The 22,198-nt window shown below is 47.4% G+C and overlaps 1 protein-coding gene across 7 annotated transcripts in view; it reads left to right on the forward strand.

The window, feature by feature from the left end:
- The window catches only part of FRMD4A (FERM domain containing 4A), a 595,336-nt gene that overhangs the window by 438,851 nt on the left and 134,287 nt on the right, over positions 1-22,198 (forward strand). For all 7 annotated transcript variants that reach the window (XM_073879886.1, XM_073879884.1, XM_073879883.1 and 4 more), the window contains 2 exons: positions 8,358-8,452; positions 20,964-21,056. In XM_073879886.1, coding sequence (XP_073735987.1) covers positions 8,358-8,452; positions 20,964-21,056 — 188 coding nt within the window. The remainder of the gene's footprint in view (positions 1-8,357; positions 8,453-20,963; positions 21,057-22,198) is intronic.

The raw sequence follows: 22,198 nt of genomic DNA on the forward strand, positions 1-22,198 counted from the left end.
TGTGTGTCGGGCCCTGTGCCGGGGTGCAGGGCTACACTATTTCATAAAAACCTGATCCCTGCCCTTCAGGAACTTGTTGTCTGGCAAAATTCTATTGCATTTGGAAAAAGCAGCTCAGTCCCCTTCTGAATGCACTGTTGGTTCCTTGCTGGATCCGTACCCAGTCGTTAAAGCCAAAGCTTGGGAGCCACTCACAAACGTAAGCTCTGCATATACTCTGTGCCCTTGGGGGATTGTGACCTTGTGTAAGCCCCCGTGTCCTCCTCCAGAAACTACTGCAGGATTGTTTTGAAGATTAAATTAGATGATATAAGTGAAGCTTGCAGCCCAGAACCCAGCGGGGGGAAGCCTGCCGAGAAGGACAGTGTTGTGGGGGAGAGGCCAGGAAGCCAGCAGCTAAGGTGACCTCCCTCATCCTTGGACAGGCTTCTCCACCCCGTGACCCTTCGTCTCCTCCCCTCTAAGTTGAGTGGGTTGGGTAAATGGTCTCCTGGGCTTTTTATATAACGCAGCCTTCCAGAGTGAGCTGCGCTCACTTGCTGTGGGGTTAAGATATGCCGGTTACTAGGGTGGGGGGTGGCCGGTTACTTCTCCCTGTGCCTCAGCTGCCTCCTCCCACCAGGGGGGGTGATAGCGGCATCTACTCCGGGGCTGCTGGTGAGGACTGACCCACTGATTTGTGAAAAGCACCTCGGGCAGTGATGGGACCGAAGCCGTACCCGTAGACAGAAGCTGTTAGTCAGCCGTGTCCACGCCAGCTTTGCAGACAAGTGGCGTCGCTGGCCACTCCTAAGCAGAAGATACAGCATTTGTCTCGTGTCCTCTCGTGGATTGGGGTTCAGGCTTGATGGGGACCTCTGAATAGAGACATGCTCTCCCTGGCAGGACCGACTTAACTGCAGGACCCCTGCTACCTATGGGGGTGGGGGCTGGAAGCCCCCAGGCCCCATTGTTCTTCACGTCAGCCTGCCTAAAGGACCTGGCCTCCCTTCGCCCCTGTCCCAGAGCCCAGGGCTGTGCTCCGAGCGCAGGAAGGAAACCAGCCTCCCACCCAGGCTAATCAGCCAGAGCATCAAGAGGGTGACTGGGGAGGGGAGTGCCACGGGACCCTTGTACCCGTAGAGAATGACCTCATGCTTTCTCTCCATCACGGGCACCCCCTCCCCAGGAATAATGGGCAGCCAACAAGCGCTCGCCTGCTTATTGCCGAGCCCCCGGCGGCAAGGGGAGGGCAGGGGACAGGCTCCCAGCTGCTCGGGAACACAATAACAGGCAGGGGCTTCAAAGGGGCGATGAGCTCAGACGTCATGTATTCGGAGCTGCCCTTCTGCACCCCTCTCTCCCTCTAGATTTCCATTGGACTTGGACAGAAAGGGCCGACTGACCGCGTTTCTTTGCACTCTTCTGACACCCGCCTGGTGGAGGCTACTCCTGCAGGGCAGGGAGTCACCATTTCAAGGGGCAGCGGTGCCGTGGGGGGTGGTGCCAGCCAGTGGGGCGGAGCCACGCCTGGTGGCCCAGTGGTCCCTGTGCGCATGCGCTTCAGGAGAAGTGACTTGTCCAAAATGGCCTTGGGGAGGAGGGAGAGAAGGGGAGGGGAGCGGAGGGACCAGTCTTTGGGCCCTGGGACCTTGGTTCCTCCAGAAGCACAGATGGGAGCCATTTGATGTTTTAATTCTTTTTAATGCAGTTAATTCAGGGGTGGCAATTCCCTTGATTTAGAATCTGTGAGATGCCCCAAGGGGACAGTGGATGACCGGAAAGGGTTTGAGGAGAGAGTCCTCCCCCACCCCCGCATTGAAACCCACTGTGCCATTGACTGACCCAGGGTCAGCTCTGAGACAGAGGCTTCTCCACCTGGACGTTCCTGTATGGCTTCCTTGCCCCGAAAGTTCCCAGGTACTGTAAAGAGAGAATTCAAATACTAATGCAAGGCTTTGACCTGAGATCCCAGGTTACTCACGCCTCAACCAACCAACCCACCAGTGTGGAGTTGCCTGCTGTTTAGGAACTCTATGTCAGGCACTGTGGGGGACTTATAGGAGGTACCTAGAGTAGTCAGACACATAGGGACAGAAAGCAGAATGGTGGTTGCCAGGGGCTAGGAGAGGGAGAAGAGGGAGTTGTTTAATGGGTACAGAGGTTGTTTATTGTAAGAGGAAATGTTCTGGAGATTGGTTGCACAACAATATGAATATGCTTAACAATATTGAACCGTATACTTAAAATTTGCTAAGATGGTAGATTTTATGTTATGAGCATTTTACCAGAGTTTACAATTTTTTAAAGATTTATTTATTTGAGATAGAGTGAGCGGGGGTGGGGGTGCAGAGGGAGAGAATCTTCAAGCAGACTCCTTGCTGAGTGCAGAGCCCAGTGTGGGGCTCAGTCTTACCATCCATGAGATCACGACCTGAGCCAAAACCAAGAGTCTGACACTTAACCAGTGGAGCCACCCAGGTGCCCCTCTATTTAAAATTGTTTCAATTAAAATAAATTTGCCACAACACAAGAGCATGCTAACGGTGACTGGGGTACATGTGGCAAATGTTATAGAGATTCGGAGTTAAAAGAGACCATTTGGAAGTGGCATGGTCAGGGAGGGCTTCCTGGAAGAAGTGGGCCTTGAACAGGATAAATTTAAATGGGAAAGGGGAGGGGAGAGCATGCTGTGGGCAAAAGTTCGGAAGTAAAAATGAGATTGGTGTTTCCTTTATGCTGGTACAAAAGATTGAACAGGATTGAGTGCTTATAGGAACTGGGCGGAGTGAGGTTGCATAGATAAACTGGACCTAGATTCAAAGAATTATATTCAGATTCAAAGAGCCTGAATTCACATTCAGGCTGGCATTTATAAACTGCCACCATTTTAGGAGATTCTTATAATTCATAGGTGAGATCATGGGGGTCTGGAAAAATAACAGAAGACACTTGCTTTGTGCCAGTTAACTGTCTAAGCACCTTGTGCAGGTCAATATTAACTCATTTAATCCTCAAAACAGCCCTGGGCTGTGGGTATAGTCATCACCCCCATTTTGCAGCTAAGGAGACCGAGGCCCAGAGAGGTTAGGTAACTTGCCCAAAATTATGTAAGAAATGGACTAGATTTAGGAGATCAAGGGGTGGGGGTGGGGGTGGGGGTGGGGGTGGGGGATACAGAATGCTTGTAAAGCCTTTGAGAATAGGTGGATAGACCTTGAGAAGGTTGGATACTTTCTAGGGAAGGAAGAAACTGCATGTAGTGATGCATAAAATAAAGGTGGTGGTTTTAAGGCAGGAATCCAGTTCATGGACCTAGTTAGCCATTTTAGAAATGGGCACTCTGAGGCTCAGAGAGGTGGTACATTTTGCCCAAGAGCATCTGTCTGGGATGTAGCCGTGTTAAGTTCATAGTGATGGTAAAATATCGTCTGGGAAACTAGAGAGGAGCCAGGGTGCCATTGGTCATCCATTTCCTCTCTCTGGGCTCTGCCAAGGCGGCTCACGGTGATCATCTGGAAGGATCATCACCTGGGGACACCCCTAGAACAGTTCATAGCTCCCCCCTCTGTGTGAAGTGTTCTTTTGATCATGTCCCATCTTGGAAGGCAGACCAGGCATGAAACAGGGTCTATTCTGGAAGCCTGTGTGTGCTGGGAATGAGCACATTTCCCCCTGGAATAGTCCAGAGCCCTGGGGAACTCAAATCTGGGTGGTAGGGCCACATTGCAATGCCAAAGAGCTACTCTGCCCTTTTCCCTGAAGAATGTGACCAAAACCCAGGTTTCTAAGTTCTGTTAGCCCCAGAAAGGCCATCCTGCTAGCGTCTTGAGCAGCTCCTATCAGGCAGCACATTTCAAGTGGGACATTTACAAAGAGATTCTATTTGTCAAATATAAAGAGGAATAAAAACTTAGAAGGACAAATGGAAAAAGAATCTGAGAAGAGAAAGGAAAATGAAAAGGGAGAGGCTATTGAGCAAGCGTAGTTAATTACAGGCTGGGAGAAAGTCAGTCTGGAATGTACTGACCTCGTGGGGCGAGGACAGCACCCGTGACCCAGAACAGGCTGCTTCTAACCTGAGACACACTTAGCCTGCCCAGTGTGTCCAGTAGAACTTGATTGGGCCACCGGCTGCCTTTCTGGCCTCGCTCCCAGCCTGGTCCCTGCAAAGCCCCACAAATGTTTATAGCACAAGTAACCAACAAACTGTAATCAGCAGGGTTCTGTAAACATGCCTTGGAAGTACATAATGGCATAAAGCTTTCTGCTTACCCAGCAACTTTCTCTAAATGAGTTGAAGAAATGTTCAGAACAATGTTGTTCATTAATCACTAGCATGTCAAGGTGGGATATTGTCTCCGTTTGCGAGATCGGGAAATCACAGAGCTGATGCCTTAAGTGGTTTTTAAACCAACCATACAGAGAATTAAAGAATCATTGATATGGTGCCTGAATCAATCAGGATAGGCGAGGTTGTGCTGTGAGGACAAACCACCCCAAACATCACAGTGGCTTAACTGCTCACACTACACACCCGTCAGGCTTGTGGGAGCGGAGCCCTCCCTGCCAGCGATCAGCGGCCGCCCGCCGGGCTGTCACCACTCACCGTGACAGTGGAAGGAAGAGTGTGGCTTTTCAAAGGGCATGAGATTCAGGAGTTGTAACCTCAGCATCTTCTGCATCCGCTCTCTTTCCCTTCAGTGCCTTTATTTGCCTCTTTGTAAATTGTGCGTAATAAATTTAGGCTTTTCTTCACTGAGAGTGGTGCATGTGATCCATCATAACTGTCATGTAAAGCAACAGGACTGACCTTTTTCATTTTTTAACTGAAGATGAGCATTCAGATAGGTACAGTCCTTTAAAAGGGTTAGTTTGAGATGATAATTTATCCAGTGGTGGTGCTGTTGCTCAGTTGAGGAGTCACCAAGAAATTTCGTTTTCCCACTGTAGACAAGGTTGTGGTTCAGGCTAAATCATAGGGCTCTGCCACCACAGAGAAGCCAGAAGTCTGTCTCCACGAGGCTCCTGGAGTGGCATCCATTGTTCTGGTGATTTCTTCAGCATGTCGAGTCAGTTCTTAAGCTCTGCAGACTCAGAAACATGACTTTTCATCCTCGGGGGAAGACCCACATCCCCCAGGTTCAAAGTACCGACGTGTAAATCCATACTGAGTGTACTGGCTTCTGGTGAGGGGCACAGCCCCCACCCAGATGGGGCCCTCGGGGCACATGATCCTTGCCCTCCCCCCCAGGAAGGAGAGTCAGCAGGGGCAGGATGGCAGGGGGTGATGTGCGTGGCCCTTGAGTCTGGCCTGACTTTGTCTGGAATCCTGGCTTTGCTGTGAGAGCCAGGACTGCCTGCCTGCCATCTCCAAGTCTCAAAATCTCCACTGGCAAAGGAACGGCAGGATCTTATTCTAGATGGTAAGTTGATCGTAAAAATGGGATAGTGCTCAGCGCCATGTCTAAGACATAGGAAGGCCTCGGTGAGTTCTTTAGAAGACACGACGTTAGAAGGAGAGTTACATGGATGAGCATTTCCTATGATCAGCTAAAGTAGCCCCCTGCCTCCATGTCTGGCCTGTAAGAGGCCTTACCACTGGGGCCCTGGTATCCAAGCCCTCTTGGCTAAGACCCCATTTGCTTCCCCCTTCTATCCCTCTCCCCCACACACCTTCCATTCACCCCCACCCCTTCCACAGAGTGATTACTATACTGAATCACATTACAGAAAAACTGTGCTAACCCTGAGAGTGAGTTCTGTACTTGCCCTTCCTGGGTGAGTTTATGTGTCTCTGATCAATTCCGTTGAGATGTTGGCTTTAACATTTAATCATAAAGGGAAGGAAATCTGGTTTCTGTCATTTTCAGTTTGGGGCCAGAAACCTCACCATAAACCCCAAGAACCCACAATTACCTAATAGTCACACCTCATTTTATAAAACCAGTTGGACCACCTCCTCCCCCCCGCCCCGTCCCACTCACTACACTCGACTTTTAAGTGACTTTTGCCACTTAGGAAAAAAAAATCAAATCCATTCTGAGTGCAAAAAGTTTATCACCAGTAAGGATGCTTTTACAAATATGACCTGAGCTTCAAAGGCAACCCAAAAGATTATCAAAAATATTTTCAGAATTAGCAGGCATCATAGGAATACTGTGACTGCTTTGAAAGGAATAGCAGTCATTTGGATAGATAAAGTATGGTGCATTGCGATTTAAAAGTCAACCATACCTACCTTACATTCAGTCACGACCTCTGCATTAAATGCTCTGTACCTCGGCAGCCAGGGACCTTCCGGAGCTGGGGGGGTGGGGGTGCAGGGGCTGGAGGTAGTGCTGAGCCTGCAGCAAACACAGCCTGCACCCCACCCCACCCCTTTGATCTACTTTGTAATTGATTGGTGACATCCTGGGAGCTGAGCCACGTTTACCCCACTGCATCCGGATCCCCATGGTAGGCTGTCTACCGTTTATGAAGGAGGATCTTACAGAAAATCTTGAATTCCCTGTTGCTTACAGGGACTACTTATTCACTTGTTCACATTTTAGGATGAGCAGAAGTATAATATATTAGATAGTGTTCGTTTATCATAACAGATTCTCCCGTTCATTTCCGGCTTCCGGGGAGAGGATGCTCTGCCCTAGCTTCAAGCCCATTCCTGTCATTTCCAGTTGCTTTTATTGGTAAACTGATGGTCATGGGGGCCCAGACGCTGCTACCCTGTGAGCCCAGGAGTGAGACAGCAAAGGAACCTGCCTGCTTTGGCATTTTAAAATGAACATGAGCTTGTAGGCTGTGCCCCTGATAAGCACTCTTTATCGGCAGGTGCTGTGTGCCACGTATTTCTCTGTGTCCTGCGGTATTGGCTAGTTGCCCTGCACACATTAGACAGTTGGTAAATATTTGTTGAATTAGAGGGAAGTATACCTGTATTAGTCATGTTGGGCTGCCATTACAAAATATCACAGCCTAGGGGGCTTGAGCAACAGAAATTTATTTTCTCACAGTTCTGGAGGCTGGCAGTTCGAGACCAGGGTGCCCAACCTGGGTGGGTTCTCATGAGGGCCCTCTTCCTGGCTTGCAGATGGCTGACTTGGCCCTGTGTCCTCACATGGTGGAGAGGGGGAATGTGAGCAATCTCTCTGGTGTCTCTTCTCATAAGGTCACTGATCCCATTCGTGACAGCGCCACCCTTATAACTTCGTCTAACCCCAGTTCCCCTCCCAAAGGTCCCATCTCCAAATGCCACCACAGAGGGGATTAGGGCCTCAACCTACAGATTTGGAGAGGGACTCAGAGTGGTTCATAGCAACACTCAGAAAGTGAAATAAGACATTAAACTGTCGTGGTGCCTGGGTGGCTCAGTCAGTTAAGCGGCTGCCTTCGGCTCGGGTCATGATCCCAAGGTCCTGGGATCGAGCCCCGCATCGGGGCTCCCTGCACAGCGGGGAGCCTGCCTCTCCCTCGCCCACTCCCCCTGCTTGTGTTCCCTCTCGCGCTATGTCTCTCTCTGTCAAATAAATAAATAAAATCTTAAAAAAAAAATATGGACCTCGACAGTGATTTCATTCCTAAATCTCTGGCACACTCCTTTAGATTGACAGAGGTGTTTAAAAAAGAGTTTATGATAAAAACACTCTCACATAAAGACTGTTCTTCTCCTTTGGAAAGGTAACTGGAGGGTGAATTTGTCATTTATGCTTAAATTCCAATCCCAAGGTTCTTTGGCCTTAATTTTAACATTCCTGGAGGGGAGGGTATTTTAATGTTTGTATTCAGAATTATGGAGTGGATAGAGTGGTCAAGGGCAGAGTCTCTGGAGCGAGGATTCAAATCCCAGTCCCAACACTTGCTTCATCTCTGGTGCCTGGTTCCACCTCTTATGACAGAGTTAATAGCAGGAGCACCTCCTGGGGTTGTGATGAGGAGCAGAGATTCTGGTATTTGTATAGTGCTTAGAACAGGGTGTGACATGTAGCACATACTATGTGACTATATATTACATGTATATACATAAAAATATATCCATACAAGGCATCTTCCTCTTGGTGCAGTATAAAATGTTCTCCTGTGTGGGGAAGAAGAGCCAGAGGGCTTGACAGCCCTGCCAAAGAGCAGGTACCATTTGTTCTAGAACAAACTACCAGGGAAACAAGGCGGAAGGTCTCCACCCGTTCGTGGCCCTGTGCTTGGCTTTTTGCTTGGTGGCATCCTCGTTGCCAACTCCTGTGGGTTTTCCAAAAATCATTTGTGTTGATGTACTTGAGCTTTGAGACATCCCATTTAAAATATTCTGTCAACCTGAGATTGCGTGTCTTGGGAAAAGTCACCTCTACTCACTTGTCCTTTTTTCCCCTTTATTTTGCCTCCAGCCCAAGCTTTTGGCCAAGGAGCTGCTGGACCTCGTGGCCTCTCACTTCAATCTGAAGGAAAAGGAATACTTTGGAATAGCCTTCACAGATGAGACGTAAGTGCCGCCACGGGCCCTCCAGACCTGCAGGGAGAGTGAGACCCTGACATTGCGCTGTCCCATCTGTCAACAGTGCAGTCCGCGGGCCGCTTGGGTCCTGTGCTACGGGGTCAGTCCAAGTTCATCGTCCGAATTTCAAAGACCTTGTGATCATGCCTGGAACAGCCAAAGGATATCATTAGGGCAATGCTCATATAAAATTGTTAGGTAAACTGGTTCTTATAATCAAGCAGGTCCATGTTCAGAACTGAAATGTTTTTGTTTTTTTCTTTAAAGTCGATTTTGTATGGGTTTGTTTCCTATTAGAGTTAAATGAAAACTCCTGGAAATTAAATAACTTCTCTCCAATGTTAGAGTAACAATAACAGGAAATGAATTTGATGATAAACTCAAAATGAAAAGTATCTGTGCAGCGTCACTGTCTCGGCTGAAATCGAATATAGCAATCGAAAATTCGTATCATTCCTCTGATGAAAAGTACATTTGTTTTCCGTGGTTTTCAATCTGCCTCTATAAAGTGGCATTTTGCGACCCAGGCAAGGAATATCTTTGCTAAAATTTCAATTTCCTTCTTAGTGTACTGTTACCAAAGAGTACATTGAATACCTGCACAGATTCCTAGATAAGATGCAAAAAGGAAATGTTTCACAATTTTTTTCCTTCATGTACACTCACTCCTCCTCTCTCTCTTTCCAAATGCTTAGAATTACAGAGATGATTTCCTAGAATATTAAAGAGAATGGTAGGTTAGTGGCTGGACAAGACAGTACGGGGGGCGGGGCGCGTGCCTCCTCCATCAAGATGGTGCCATCGAGGCAGGACAGGCTCAGACACAAGGACAGGAGGGGCCCACTTTGGGCAGTTGGAAGGGTCATCAGATGCACCTGCACACGGGTGCACTTAGCCTCAGGAGCTGCAAGTGGGCAGGGTGGCCATCTGATTGATTGTCTGCACTGGGACGGTGTGAGTGAAAGGGCACGTAAATGAGGACTGTCTTGGATGAACTGGAACATTCGCTCTCTTAATTAGCAACGTTTCACATGCTGGTGTGATCGGGTTGCAGGCGTGGGGAGCAGAGCTCTGGCTTCCTCAGGAAAGCCAGGGGGGGCCAGGTCGGCCTCGGGAACTGGGCAGGAAGGGAAGCAGGAGAGTTGCCCTTGTCTAGAACAATCACTATGCCTACAAGTAGGACCGGTGAGCACGGCTGGGAGCTGGGGGAACCTGGTGGGAAGGAGCCGGCATAGTAAGAAAATAAATGCTTTAAAACAAATATACATCGCAACTACCTTCACAGATGCAGATGTTTTCTACCCCTTTCCCTGAGAATCACGGTTAAACCCCCTAAATTGCTAGTCATACATTTCACTAATTAGAAGGAAACCAGAAGTTTCAATTAATCATATCCCATTGTTCACATTGCCCAAGTATGTTTACTCTTGTAAAAGATCCGTGCACCCTGCATGAGCCCCAGTTAGACTTCCCTTTTGAATAAACAAGAATCAAAGAATGAGCATGTTGTCCCAGGCCAGCGAAGAAGAAATACGCCTGCTAAATGTTTCACATCTCTGCCTGAACAGCACAGGCCAGAATGAATCGGCTGTAAGGTAGAAAGTCACCCTCCGGGGCACCTGGGTGGCTCAGTCGGTGAGGGGTCCGACTCTTGATCTCAGCTCAGGTCTTGATCTCAGGGTTGTGAGTTCAAGCCCCATGTTGGGCTCCATGCTGGCGTGGATCCTACTTAAAAACAACAACAACAACAACAACAACAACAACAAACCCAGCCTGTGTGCCTTCGGTCTTCGTGCTCCCGGTTCTCTGGGCTGGCCAGGAGTGTGAGTGTGCCCCTGAGCACGTGAGTGTGAGGCCAAGCTGCCACTCCCTTGAGTGATGGAACTGGAGGCGTGGAGGGCTCTGTGGGGGAAGTCATGAGGAGGATGGGAGCCATCTTCTGGCAGGGTCCGGGGAGAGTGTGGCCACCCCCGTCCCCTTCACCCCAGGCCGGGCAGGAGGATCCGTCCAGCAAGCGTCAGAGTGGTAGAAGCTGATGGGAGCTCAGTGGGCAAGGGCTGCAGCTGCCCGGTGGGCCCGACTCACGGGGACCCAGCTAGTGTCAGGGGTACCGCAGAAATCAAGAACCAGGGCCCCCGAGGGACTAGCCAAGGAGACAGAAACAAAGGGGTGGCCGTGACTCAGGGCCCAGTCAGTTGTGGCCTGACAACCCCTGGGGCCAACAGATGTTGGCTGATGGCCTTGTGGGTCATCTGAACTTTCCTCCTTTTCCTGGTAGGAGGGAGGAGGACAGTTGCCACCATGAAGTTGTGCCTGCGGCTGCGCCCCAGCCTAGGTTGGTAGTCACGGGTCAGTGAGCACTTAGCCTTGCGATAGGCACCTCTGGCCCTCACTCTGGGCGCTGCCAGACTCACATAGAATCTTTTATTTTATTTATTTATTTATTTGAGAGAGAGAAAGCAAGCAGTAGTGGTGGGAGGGGGCAGAGGCAGAGGGAGAAGCAGGCCTCCCGCGGAGCAGGGAGCCCGATGTGGGGACTTGAGCCCAGGACCCCAGGATCACGACCTGAGCCGAAGGCAGACGCTTCACCGACTGAGCCATCCAGGCGCCCCCAACATAGAATCTTTTAATAACCGTGTATCCGAATTGTGTGTGTGTACTCTGATGTGGAGTGTGTGTGGGTGAGGGATTCATGCAGGTGCGACCCTGTACCTCCTATAACGAAATGAAATCGAAGCTCCATCTTTTATTATAGCCCATGGTGTACCTTGTGGATTTGCCTATTCAAGACTAACATTTGGAAAGGGCTTGTGAGCTGTAGAACACCGAACAAGTGTACGATCCACCAGCAGTATTAGATTCCTTAGAGTAGACTAGGTGACTTCAAGGTCCTCGATGGCCAGCAAGGCCTTTCATTCTAACTGCTGTTGATGACATTTTGTAGGATCTGGATGGGCCTGGAGACGAGGTCTATAAAAGCAGAAGGAAGACAGGAAATTGGAAGGTTCTCTAAGCTTCTCTCACACCATCAGGTTATGTTCTTTAATAAAGTGCCTAAATCCACCAGGCACGACTTTGGGCCCCAGGATATTTAATATCATTGGCTAATCCGCAGTTTTGCAGCATTAGTACTAGCTTTGCCTGTTTTAGTTTCACTTTTTAACTTTTTATTTTGAAATAATTAAACTCACAAGAGTTGGCAAAAAGAGCAGATTTCCCCATAGACCCTCCACCCAGCTTCCCCAATTGTTATAGTTTACCAAGTGTATGACATTTTTCCAAAACTGAGAGATTAGCATGGGAACTAGTAAACTCTGATATTATTGGTACTAAACTATAGACTTCATTTGAGCTTTACCGGTTTTTCCATGAATGCCCCCTTTTTTTTTTCTGTTCCAAGATCCAATTGCATTTAGCCCCCTCTTATTTTTAATAACTAATACAAAAAGACATCAGTGGTCATCTGTAGATGGTCTGAATGCTGGTGGTCCCTGCAAACAATGACATTTTGGCAGCCTTTAAAACATTCTGAAGCAAAGTAAGAGCCCAGTATAAATTTGATCTTAAAATAATTATGTTTTGCTAGAGTCGCGGTTCTCAGCCTTGACCGCACATTGGCGTCACCAAGACATTTTATAAAATACCAGTGCCTGGGACCTACCCCCCAAATTCTGGTTTATTTGGTCTGGCTGTGGCCTGAACATCAAGATCTTTCAAAGCTCCCTGACGGATTGCAATGAGTAGCCAAGTTTGAAAAGCCCTGTTCTAGAGGGACAGGGGAAAGTTGGAGGGACTTTCTTCTGCCTCCTCCCTAAGATCCAAGAAGAGAAGTTGAGTTCACTCAAACTTTGAGTATTTGGGGCCAGACATGACCAATTATGTCATGAGACACGCCGGGGACCTACGCAGTTACGAACTCTCTCCATTTCGGGGAGAGTCAGGAAACCTAATGTTTTGAGAACTAGCTCAGATTTAGTGTTTCCGTGAGCACATAAGCTATAACTGAAAATTTCACTTATCAATCATTGGCTGCCATCATTGAAGGAAAGTTACTAGTACATTTTATTTTTGAAATATTTCCATGGACTATTTGGTTTTAACACCCAAGTTTTGTTTTGTTTTGTTTTCAGAGCCCGTGGTTCTGGTTGCATAATTTAAATCAGTAGAGCCCTGTTTGTAGTTAATCTGATCTATTCTCCATCATCATTTTGTTTCCTCTGTTTGGGTTTCTTTTTTTTTTTTTTTAAAGATTTTATTTATTTATTTGACAGAGAGAGAGAGTGCACATGCACACGTGCAGAAGCAGGGGGAACAGCAGAGGGAGAGGGAGAAGCAGGCTCTCCGCCGAGCAGGGAGCCCGATGTGGGGCTCGATCCCAGGACCCCGGGATCATGACCTGAGCTGAAGGCAGACACTTAACGGACTGAGCCACCCAGGCGCCCCTGTTTCGGTTTCTTTTTAAAGGAAAATGCTTTATTGAGGTATAATTGTTGATACACAAAGAACCATGCATATCTCATGTGTGCAATTCTATGAGTTTGGACATATGCAAACACTCTTCATAGCCAGTTGTATAATTTTTTAGTTAAGTTTTTAACTGTCGACAGAGGATCCCATCATCCAAAGCTCTAAATAACTTTTATCCTAGGGGTGCCTGGCTGGCTCAGTAGGTAGAGCCTGTGACTCTTGATCTCAGGTTCGAGAATTCAAACCCCACGTTGGGTGTAGAGCCTACTTATAAAAGTAATAATAGGGGTGTCTGGGTGGCACAGTCAGTTAAGCATCCGACTCTTGGTTTTGGCTCAGGTTGTGATCCCAGAGTCCTGAGATCGAGCCCCTTGTCAGGCTCCGTGCTCAGGGTGGAATCTGCTTAAGAGTCTCTCTCCCTTTCCCTCTGCCCCTCCTCCCTGCACGCACGCGTGCGCGCTCTCTCTCAAATAAATAAATAAATCTTTAAAATAATAGTAATAATAAAAATTGGGGCACCTGGGTGGCGCAGTCGGTTGAGCATCTGCCTCTTGGTTTCAGCCCAGGTCATGATCTCATAGTTGTGGGATCGAGCTCCATGTCAGCCGGCGTGGAGCCCACTTGAGATTCTTTCTCCCTCTCCCTCTGCCCCTCCCGCTCATGCTCTCTCTCTATCTCTAAAATAAATAATCTCTAAAAATAATAATAATTTTTTAAAATAACTTTTAGTCTATTTAACAGAATTAGTCAAACACACCGCCAAGTTGAAGTAATGATTTTCATAGTATATTTAGATTTTAATTTGAATCTCCTATTAAAAATGTGAAGAATTGTGTGTCAGATGCTGTAAATGAGTATTCATGTAATGAAAACCTTGAAGACGTATTCAGAAAGCTGAGGGAGAAAGAAACTTGTTTAGCCATCACTGCATATTTTAAAAGCCAGGTACAATATACCAATTAAGAAAATGACTAGTTCTTAACCACTTATTCAATCACAGAACCCTTTGAAATTTGTTAACAGGTTACGTTCCATCGCCTCCACCAAAATTTTCACACATAATAATTTATGCTCAAATTTTAGAGGGTTCACAGACACTGTGAAGCCAGAATCCTAGCATAAGAACCAATTAAGGATTTTTTTTTTTTAACAACATGCTGTGTTTCCATCGATCGCATCATTGATTGGTACTATTTGCAGTCTGATTTATCCAAATAACTTAGGTCCCGAACGCCTTGTTGTACTGGGAGTGCATCCGTAGTCCACTGCCGGGACAGGGGGGAGAACCTTCTGAGTCCTTGCTCTCCTCGAGGAGAAGCAGGACGAGCAATGGCGGAGGCATCTGAGAAGGGTTTGGGTGGTGAGCATTCCCAGTCTCAAGCTTATCTACAATTTGAAAATAACGTAGAAAAGCAGTTTTCCCCTTGCAGGAGAAACAACAGGAATATACGGCGCTGGGAAAGTAATTTTAGAAATAGGTTTGGGATTTTCATTCATGAAATGCTCTGTACCAGGAGACTGGGCGGGGAAATCGATGCCAAGACCTCCGTGCCTGGGTCATAACTGCTGCTCCTGGGAACATGGCATTCAGAGCTCAGCGCTACCCCGGAGACAGCCCGTGTAGACATCCAGATGTCTGGCAAACCACAGTACCTTCTATTTAGTGACCAGAGAAGGGGTCTAGAACTCTTCCTGTGTGCAGCTGAGATAGATAAAGAACGCGGCCATCTGAGGAGGCCGGAGGGATCCATGTCTTCTGACCTTTTCGTTCCCAGTGTGAGCGGGATGGTGGAGCTCAGATCCTGGAGTCAGTGAGCAGTGAATTTTCCCCGAGTATGGAGACCGTTTAGGGCAGGAGCCGTGTCTCTACGTGGATGGCTGTCATCACCCCGGCAGCATTGATCGATGGAGCATATTTGAAGCTGATGTATTTGTTCTTTAGCCAAGGTTTACTTAGCATCTGCCGTTAAGCCCCGGAAATAGAGAAATGACTAGCTTTGACCCCCCGTAAGACTTGTATTTTTAGTTCAGGAGGTAAATAATCAGATATAGTGTAGGAGGTGTTACAAAAGAAAATTCAGAACAGCCTTAAGAGAACATAGTGGAGCAAACAGTTCCTCCATAAATAAAAAATTAAAGCCATAAAGTCACTGGGACCAAACAGCCATCTGTTTTCCGCGATACTCATCTCTGTCTGTCTGTCTCCCTCTCTGTCTCTCTCCCTCTCACACACACACATGCTCACTCACATAATTGAAGGTCACTATTTGAGAGTTTCTAGCTAAATCACTCTCCCTGAGCTGTTCTCAATGAGCCCATGTATCTCTAAGTAAGGACATGAACTAGCTAAACATTCTTCCCTTTGAAGAGCACTCTGCCCACCCCCCTGCCCCCCATCCAGTGACATCCGTAAGAATTTTCACACTCTTGCTTTGGCTTTCTTTGGAAACTCATTCCATAGGAAATAACCTATCTACAATAAAAACCTCTAAAAGGCACGTTTTGTTCCCCCTTGGGGGGTCCAAGAGGCGATCAGCTCAGACAGACTTATCACATACCTCCACCCTCCGGTAGCTCCCTATAAACAAAGCTCTCCTTAGGGCCATCTCTGTTGAAGGTGCCAACGCTCAAAACAAAAATCTATTTGTGTTATATGTAGAAGCTAAAAGCAATCTGTTAAATAAATGCATCCAATTTCTGTTGCCCGGAAGCAATTGCATATTTATTATTGGCCCCACAGTTTGACCTATCGCCACCATAAACCAAATGAGTGTTATCTTGCTCAGCTTTAAAGATAGTTATCAGTCAAGCAGTAGCACAAATACTCTGCGTGTCAGCTGGGGCATTTTTTTATTTTTTGCTTTGTTATTGGTAAATGCACCGAGGTGAATTCTCAAATGAAAAATCAATGAGAATAGTGAAAACCAAGCTATCAGGCATCTCTTAGTTAAACTGAAAAGAGAAGATACTCCTTTGACTTGTTCCTTTCCCATCCCACCTGAACGTAAAAAGAAAAAAAAAAGTATTTGAGGAAGGGACTTGGTGCTGGGACCGTGGGGTGTGACGCAGGGAAGGAAGCGTCCTGTGCGGTGAGGGACCCTTGATACTGTTGGCTGTAGCAGATGTGACTTGGAGCCACATACAAGGAGCAGACAATATTTTAACAATCCCAAAGTACTGGAGCTTCCAGTTGACATTTCAGTCCATCTCTTAGCTTTTGCCCAGATATCAGGCAGTTCTCATAAGAGACCTTGGATGAGTCACTTGTCCCTTTGGTCTTTGCCTTTGTGAGCAGCCTGCGGTGAAGAGATTTTTGCAGGCGTGCAAAACGGAGGGGGCCACTTCCTCCCACCCGAGGGTCTCAGGACTCCGGGTGTGGGGAGTCTCCCTGTCCATGGTTGTCAGAACCCTGCACGCATGTGTGCGTCATGCCATCCCTCACAGGCCTCAGCTGGGGGTTGAGGAGTTCAAGCAGAGGAAGTGGAGAAAGGAAATTCATTTTTCCTGGGAGGCTAGCTGTTTTGGGGTGATTCTGGCCTCCTGGTTCTCTCTGCTTCCTGATCATGTTCTCACTGTCTAAATATTTCAGTATTTGGTAAATGCTAAACCAATATGTGGCTGCAAACAAAGGAATTTCCAGTTAAATACATTTATTATGAAACTGTCATTCTTTAAAAATTTTTTTAAATTTTTTAAAGATTCATTTATTGATTTGAGGGGGGGCAGAGGGAGAGGGAGAGAGAGAAATTCAAGCAGACTCCACACTGAGCACAGCCTGACACGGGGCTCAATCTCATGACCCTGAGATCATGACCTGAGCCAAAGCCAAGAGTCAGACACTTAACTGACTGCACCACCCAAGTGCCCATCTTTAAAAAAATTTTAATGTGGGGAATGAAATTCTCTAGAGAGGGAATCTATTCTTGTCTTCTGTTCACGTGGATGAAGAAGAGCAGTGAGCACCCCAAACAGAGTGGCATCCAAGGGACACCTATGTCTGTGTCCCTTCATGCACAGTGTCCCCACCTGGAGGTTCTTCACCAAGTGAATCACGCCCCCCAAGTCCCAGGTCGAATCCCCAGCAGTCCGTGTGGTCAGTAATGTTGGGCCATTGGACTGGGCTGTGGCTTTCTCTTGTGATAATCATAAAAAAGTTCTTCCCACCAGACCCTTTATCACAAATTATCATCAGGCAAGAGATTAAAATTTAAATCTGCATGGTCATTGGATGGATTGCTGTTCAGAGTTTTCTCAGATTGTCTGTTTACTTGGCATCCATGAATTCCAAAGCCAGACGAACAGCTGAAGCTGTTTGCATCTCCCCTGTGACCCAGAGCCCATCCTCTGAGCCACCTTCTCTATAGGGCTGCCCCGGCCCTTAATCAGTTCAGGGCCAGGTACCGGACAGCTGGGGGCAGCCTACTTATGCCTCAGGAAGCCTGCCAGAGTCGTTAAAGCTAGCCAACCCTATGCCGTTTCCCCTGCCTTGTCTTGTCTTTCCCGTGGAGACCCCAGTAAAGGCTCTGACCTTTGCCTTCTCCTTATTCCTTCTCAGCCTCATACCAACACTGGTGTTTCCACCATGGCCCTGTGTAGTGTGGCGCACCTCTCATCACCGGGGAAGCTCTGGATAACATTCAGCTTTTCTTTCAATAGCATTAACCTCTGTGTTGTCGCTCAGTCACTTTCGCAAATTGAGATGCAGGCATACACTTACTGCTTTTGGTGGTAGTCATCCGATCAATGAGCAAGTCCTTTTGAGCACCTAACACTCGTCAGGCACTGTGCGAGGTTCAGGGATGACATTTTTTTTTTTAAGTGTTGAAAACGTAACAACTTAGAGAGATGGGTTATATTCTTTAAATAACAAATTGTCCAAAATATGCTAAATGCTCTGTAGACGACACACACAGAAGCCTGGAGAAGTTTGAAAGGAACCCCAGATGGAGACAATGAAGGATGACTTCTCTGAAAGACTGGAACTCAGCCTTGAACAATGGCTAGCGTTCGGATAATGAGGAAGAGAGACTACTCCAATTAGGAGAAACAGCATGATCAGAGGCACAGCGTAGAGCATGCATGGGGCATGTGTGCAAGAGGCTGAGCCTAAAGAGAAGGCTCTGGAAGATTTTGGACCTTTTCAGAGGCAGGAAGAGAGTGGCTGTAATTTATTATCCAATAATTGGGGCTAACATTTGTGTTAATACCTTCCGTTTGATCAAGCACACACTTTTACCTTATGAAGTAGGTCTCTGTTTTTCAGATGTACAGGGTCTACTGGGGAGACAGAAAGCATACGCAGGGGACGTTCCACGGATGGTGGGGAGCGTGGGAGCAGTGTGCCTGGGGTGGGTGCCGTGAGGGTCCAGAGAGGAGCCCAGCCCAGGCTGGTGTGTGGTGTGGGAAGGTGGGTCAAGGAGCGCTTTCTGGAAGAGACACAAGAGAGCCAGGTCTTGAAGGATGGGTCAGGCTTCACTTGGTGATGAAGGAGGGGAAGGGCATTCTAGGCAGAGAGAGCAACATGAGCTCAGGCACAGAGGTCTGAAAAAGTATGACCCTGTGGGGCATTCTCGGCATTTCCAGTACAACCAGAGACCAAGTTGGCACCTTCTGCTTCCAGATCCCGTGTTCTAGTTGGACAGGAATTTATCCCACCTTTCTGGAGGAAAGTGATCCAGTCGTTTATTTAGAAAACCTTTTTTCCCATTATTTTTTATCCTTACTATATTCAGAGAAGAATAACCAAACATGAAAGGTAAAGTTAGTAGAAAAAAAAAATGTTTTTCTAGTTGGAGATTCATAGGAGGAGGAAAAAGAACCCGAGCTCCTCAGATGGACACTCTCCAGAAGCAGATCCAAATGCCATCTCTAGAGCCACATTGAAAGAGGGATTTTCTGCAAAAGGTGCAGCTTGAATGAGCCTTAAAGTGGAGATGAAAACCTCTAGCATGTTTACTGTCTTGCATTTGTTGGAGGCAAGCATGTGCTTGGAGGAGCAAACATTCTAATGCAGTGAGTCAGACAAGTTTTGTCTCCCATTATCCACAGACCAATGCCAGCATTTCACACGTGCGTATACGTTATGAACGTGTTACACAGCATCAGGCACCCGAGGAGGCTTCGTGTATCAGTTGTGTCTGTTCAACATGAGCTTCCTGAGTAAAGGTGATTATAGGGCTTGGCCCTCCAGGCTGCTGGACTGAGATTGGGTCAGGAGAGGAGAGGAAAAGGCAGACTCCTCTGCTCATACCTGCCCCGTGGCTTTGCCCCACTCGGCAAAGACCATCTCCTCAATGTGGCCTCCCAGACCCTAGCAGCTGGTCCCTGCCCTCTGTAGCCTCATCTCTTTCTACTCACACGACACCAGCATGCCATACTTCTCCCTGCCTCAGGGCCTTTGCACATGCTGGCCACACTGCTTAGAACATAGTCCCCCTTCTCTTTGCTAAGTTAACTCTCACTGTTCTTCAAATCTCAAACACCAGGCAGTACTTCTGAGCCCCAAACTCAATCAGGTCCTTACATGTTCTCATTACTCATGGTCCTTATACCATAAGTGTTAGGTCCTAATACCATTCTGATTAGTAATTCTTTTTTTTTTTTAAGATTTATTTATTTACTTACTTGACAGAGAGACACAGGCAAGAGAGGGAACACAAGCAGGGGGAGTGGGAGAGGGAGAAGCAGGCCTACTGCTGAGCGGGGAGCCCGATGCGGGGCTCAATCCCAGGACCCCGGGATCACGACCTGAGCCGAAGGCAGATGATTAACCGACTGAGCCACCCAGGTGCCCCCTGATGAGTAATTCTGCCATTAATTGTGGGAATTGTGGGTTGAGTGTCCTGTCTACCTACAAGACTAGAAGCTCAGGGAAACCAGGATCATGTCTATTTTGTACACTGCTGCATCTCCAGACCCTTTCTCAGAGAAGGCGATTAATTAATATTTACAAAAGGAAAGAAGAGAGGGCAGGAAGAAATGCACAAGCCACTCCATTTGTGTATCATCAAAGGTCTCTGTGGTTCACTGTTTAAAATAGCTTTGACGAGGTAAAATTGACATACTATAAACACTCAGTAAAGAGTACAGTTTGATGCGTTTTGACTTGTGTCTACACCCATGAAACCCATCACTACCATCGAGATAATGAACATATCCATCACTCCCAAAAGTTTCCTCTTGTCCCACCGAAAGCCCACCCTCGCACCCACCCCCCAGACAACCGCCGATGTGTCCTCTGTCAGGACAGATCAGTTTGCACCTTCTGGAGTTTCATATGGATGAAATCCTATAGTCTGTACTCCTTTGTCTGGCATCTTTTACTCAGCATAATCACTCTGAGATTCATCCATGTTGATGTTATGTATCAATAGCTCAGTGTCTTTGTTGGGGCGATAGTATTCCATTCTACAACTATATCATGCTCATTCCCCTACTGATAAACATTTGGGTTGTTCCAAGTTTTGAGCTGTTACAAGTAGTGTCTCTGCACATCTGCGTGTAAAAAAGTCTTGGCATGGACAAAGATTTCATTTCTCTCAGGTAAATACCTCGGCGTAGAATGTCTGGGTCATATGGTGGGTGTGAGTTTCATTTTTTAAGAAACTATTTGTGATTCACTTTTCACCCTGTCTGCTTCCAGCAAGGCGTTGTGAAGATTGCTAACATTTCTAAAGTGGGTTTTGAGTCCTTCAGGAAAAAAGGCACTCAGGAGGGTGGTGGTAAGGGAATTCAGGACGAGAGAGAGGGTAGGATTCCATTTTAATTTTAGCACAATCGAGGAAATGGATAGCAGGTCGCGAACCCCAGACTTTCTGATTGTCATTCCTCTCCTTCACGTCACATGGTATCTGCCGCTGATTCAGTATCCCCCCAGATAACTCCTTGAAGTTCTTCAAGTACTGAGAACTTAGGAGTGGGGCAGAGGTCCACATTGATCTGTGATCCAGCATGTTCTGCTGCACACATGCTTTCATCACAGAAGCTTCCACAAACTCCAGAGTCCTAACCCATTTGTCTCTCTTCTCCTCAGGGGACACTTAAACTGGCTTCAACTAGACCGAAGAGTATTGGAACATGAGTTCCCCAAAAAGTCCGGACCGGTTGTTTTATACTTTTGTGTCAGGTACGTACACCTCATGTCCATCCTTTTGCTTCGTTGTTTTGTCTTTGTCAAGAAGTCTGGGAGGGCAGCATGATTACAGGAAAGGGGAATCAAGTTCGTTGTGGTCCATCTGTCTCAAACTAAACTGAGTCTCTTATAGTAACACAAATCCTGGGGTTATTAGTATTATTTTTGGTGGCGGTCATTTGGAGCTACATCACAAATGTCTGTGTCTTTTTTCCTTTTTTTTTTTTTAAGATTTTATTTATTTATTTGAGAGACATAGAGAGCACAAGCAGGGGGAGAGGCAGAGGGAGAAGCAGACTTCCCGCCGAGCAGGGAGCCCGATGCAGGACTCGATCCCAGGACCCTGGGATCATGACCTGAGCCGAAGGCAGATGCTTAACCGACTGAGCCACCCAGGCGCCCTGAGTCTTCTTTCCTTTTCTCACAACTGACACTTGGCCTCTTGAAACTTGCCTATTTTATCTTATCCCAAATAGGAATAGTTGAAATGCAGCAGTAAACCATCGTTCAATGCATTCCCCAGGAAGGGAGGATACAGCTTAATAAAATACCAGAAACGATGGGCATTTTCTGTTCACTAATCTATTATAAGAAGTTTTATTCTGTGACTGCAGAGAATGTAATTTGCTGCTCACGGCTCACATTTGCAAACATGAAGTCAGCCGGCCTTACCACTTTCCCTCATTTGCAGAAGGTTTTGGCAAGTCAGAGAGGGGGCTCGTGTCTTGGGTTCAGGGGCAAAGCCAGGATCTGAGCGTCCAGATCCAGCATCTCCCGGAGCACCCCGTCCTTGGAGCCACCAGGCAGTTTTTGTGCAGAACCTTCATTGTGCACAGCTGCAGGGGCATTTAGGCCCGAATGCCTCCATCTTCCAACGAACACCAGCACTCTTACCCAATACATGCACCCTGTCCTTTTAAAATATGTTAAAGTTCAATGGGGCGCCTGGGTGGCTCAGTGAGTTAAGCGGCTGCCTTGGGCTCAGGTCATGATCCCAGGGTCCTGGGATCGAGTCCTGTGTCGGGTTCCCCGCTCAGCAGGGAGTCTACTTCTCCCTCTCCCTCTGCCCCCCAACCCCGGGTCATGCGCGCACTCACACTCTCTCTCTCAAATACATAAATAAATAAGATCTTTAA

Source organism: Callorhinus ursinus, unplaced genomic scaffold (assembly GCF_003265705.2).
Source record: "Callorhinus ursinus isolate GAN/ISIS: 27379988/994484 unplaced genomic scaffold, GSC_fseal_2.0 scaffold36, whole genome shotgun sequence".
Lineage (NCBI taxonomy): Eukaryota > Metazoa > Chordata > Mammalia > Carnivora > Otariidae > Callorhinus > Callorhinus ursinus.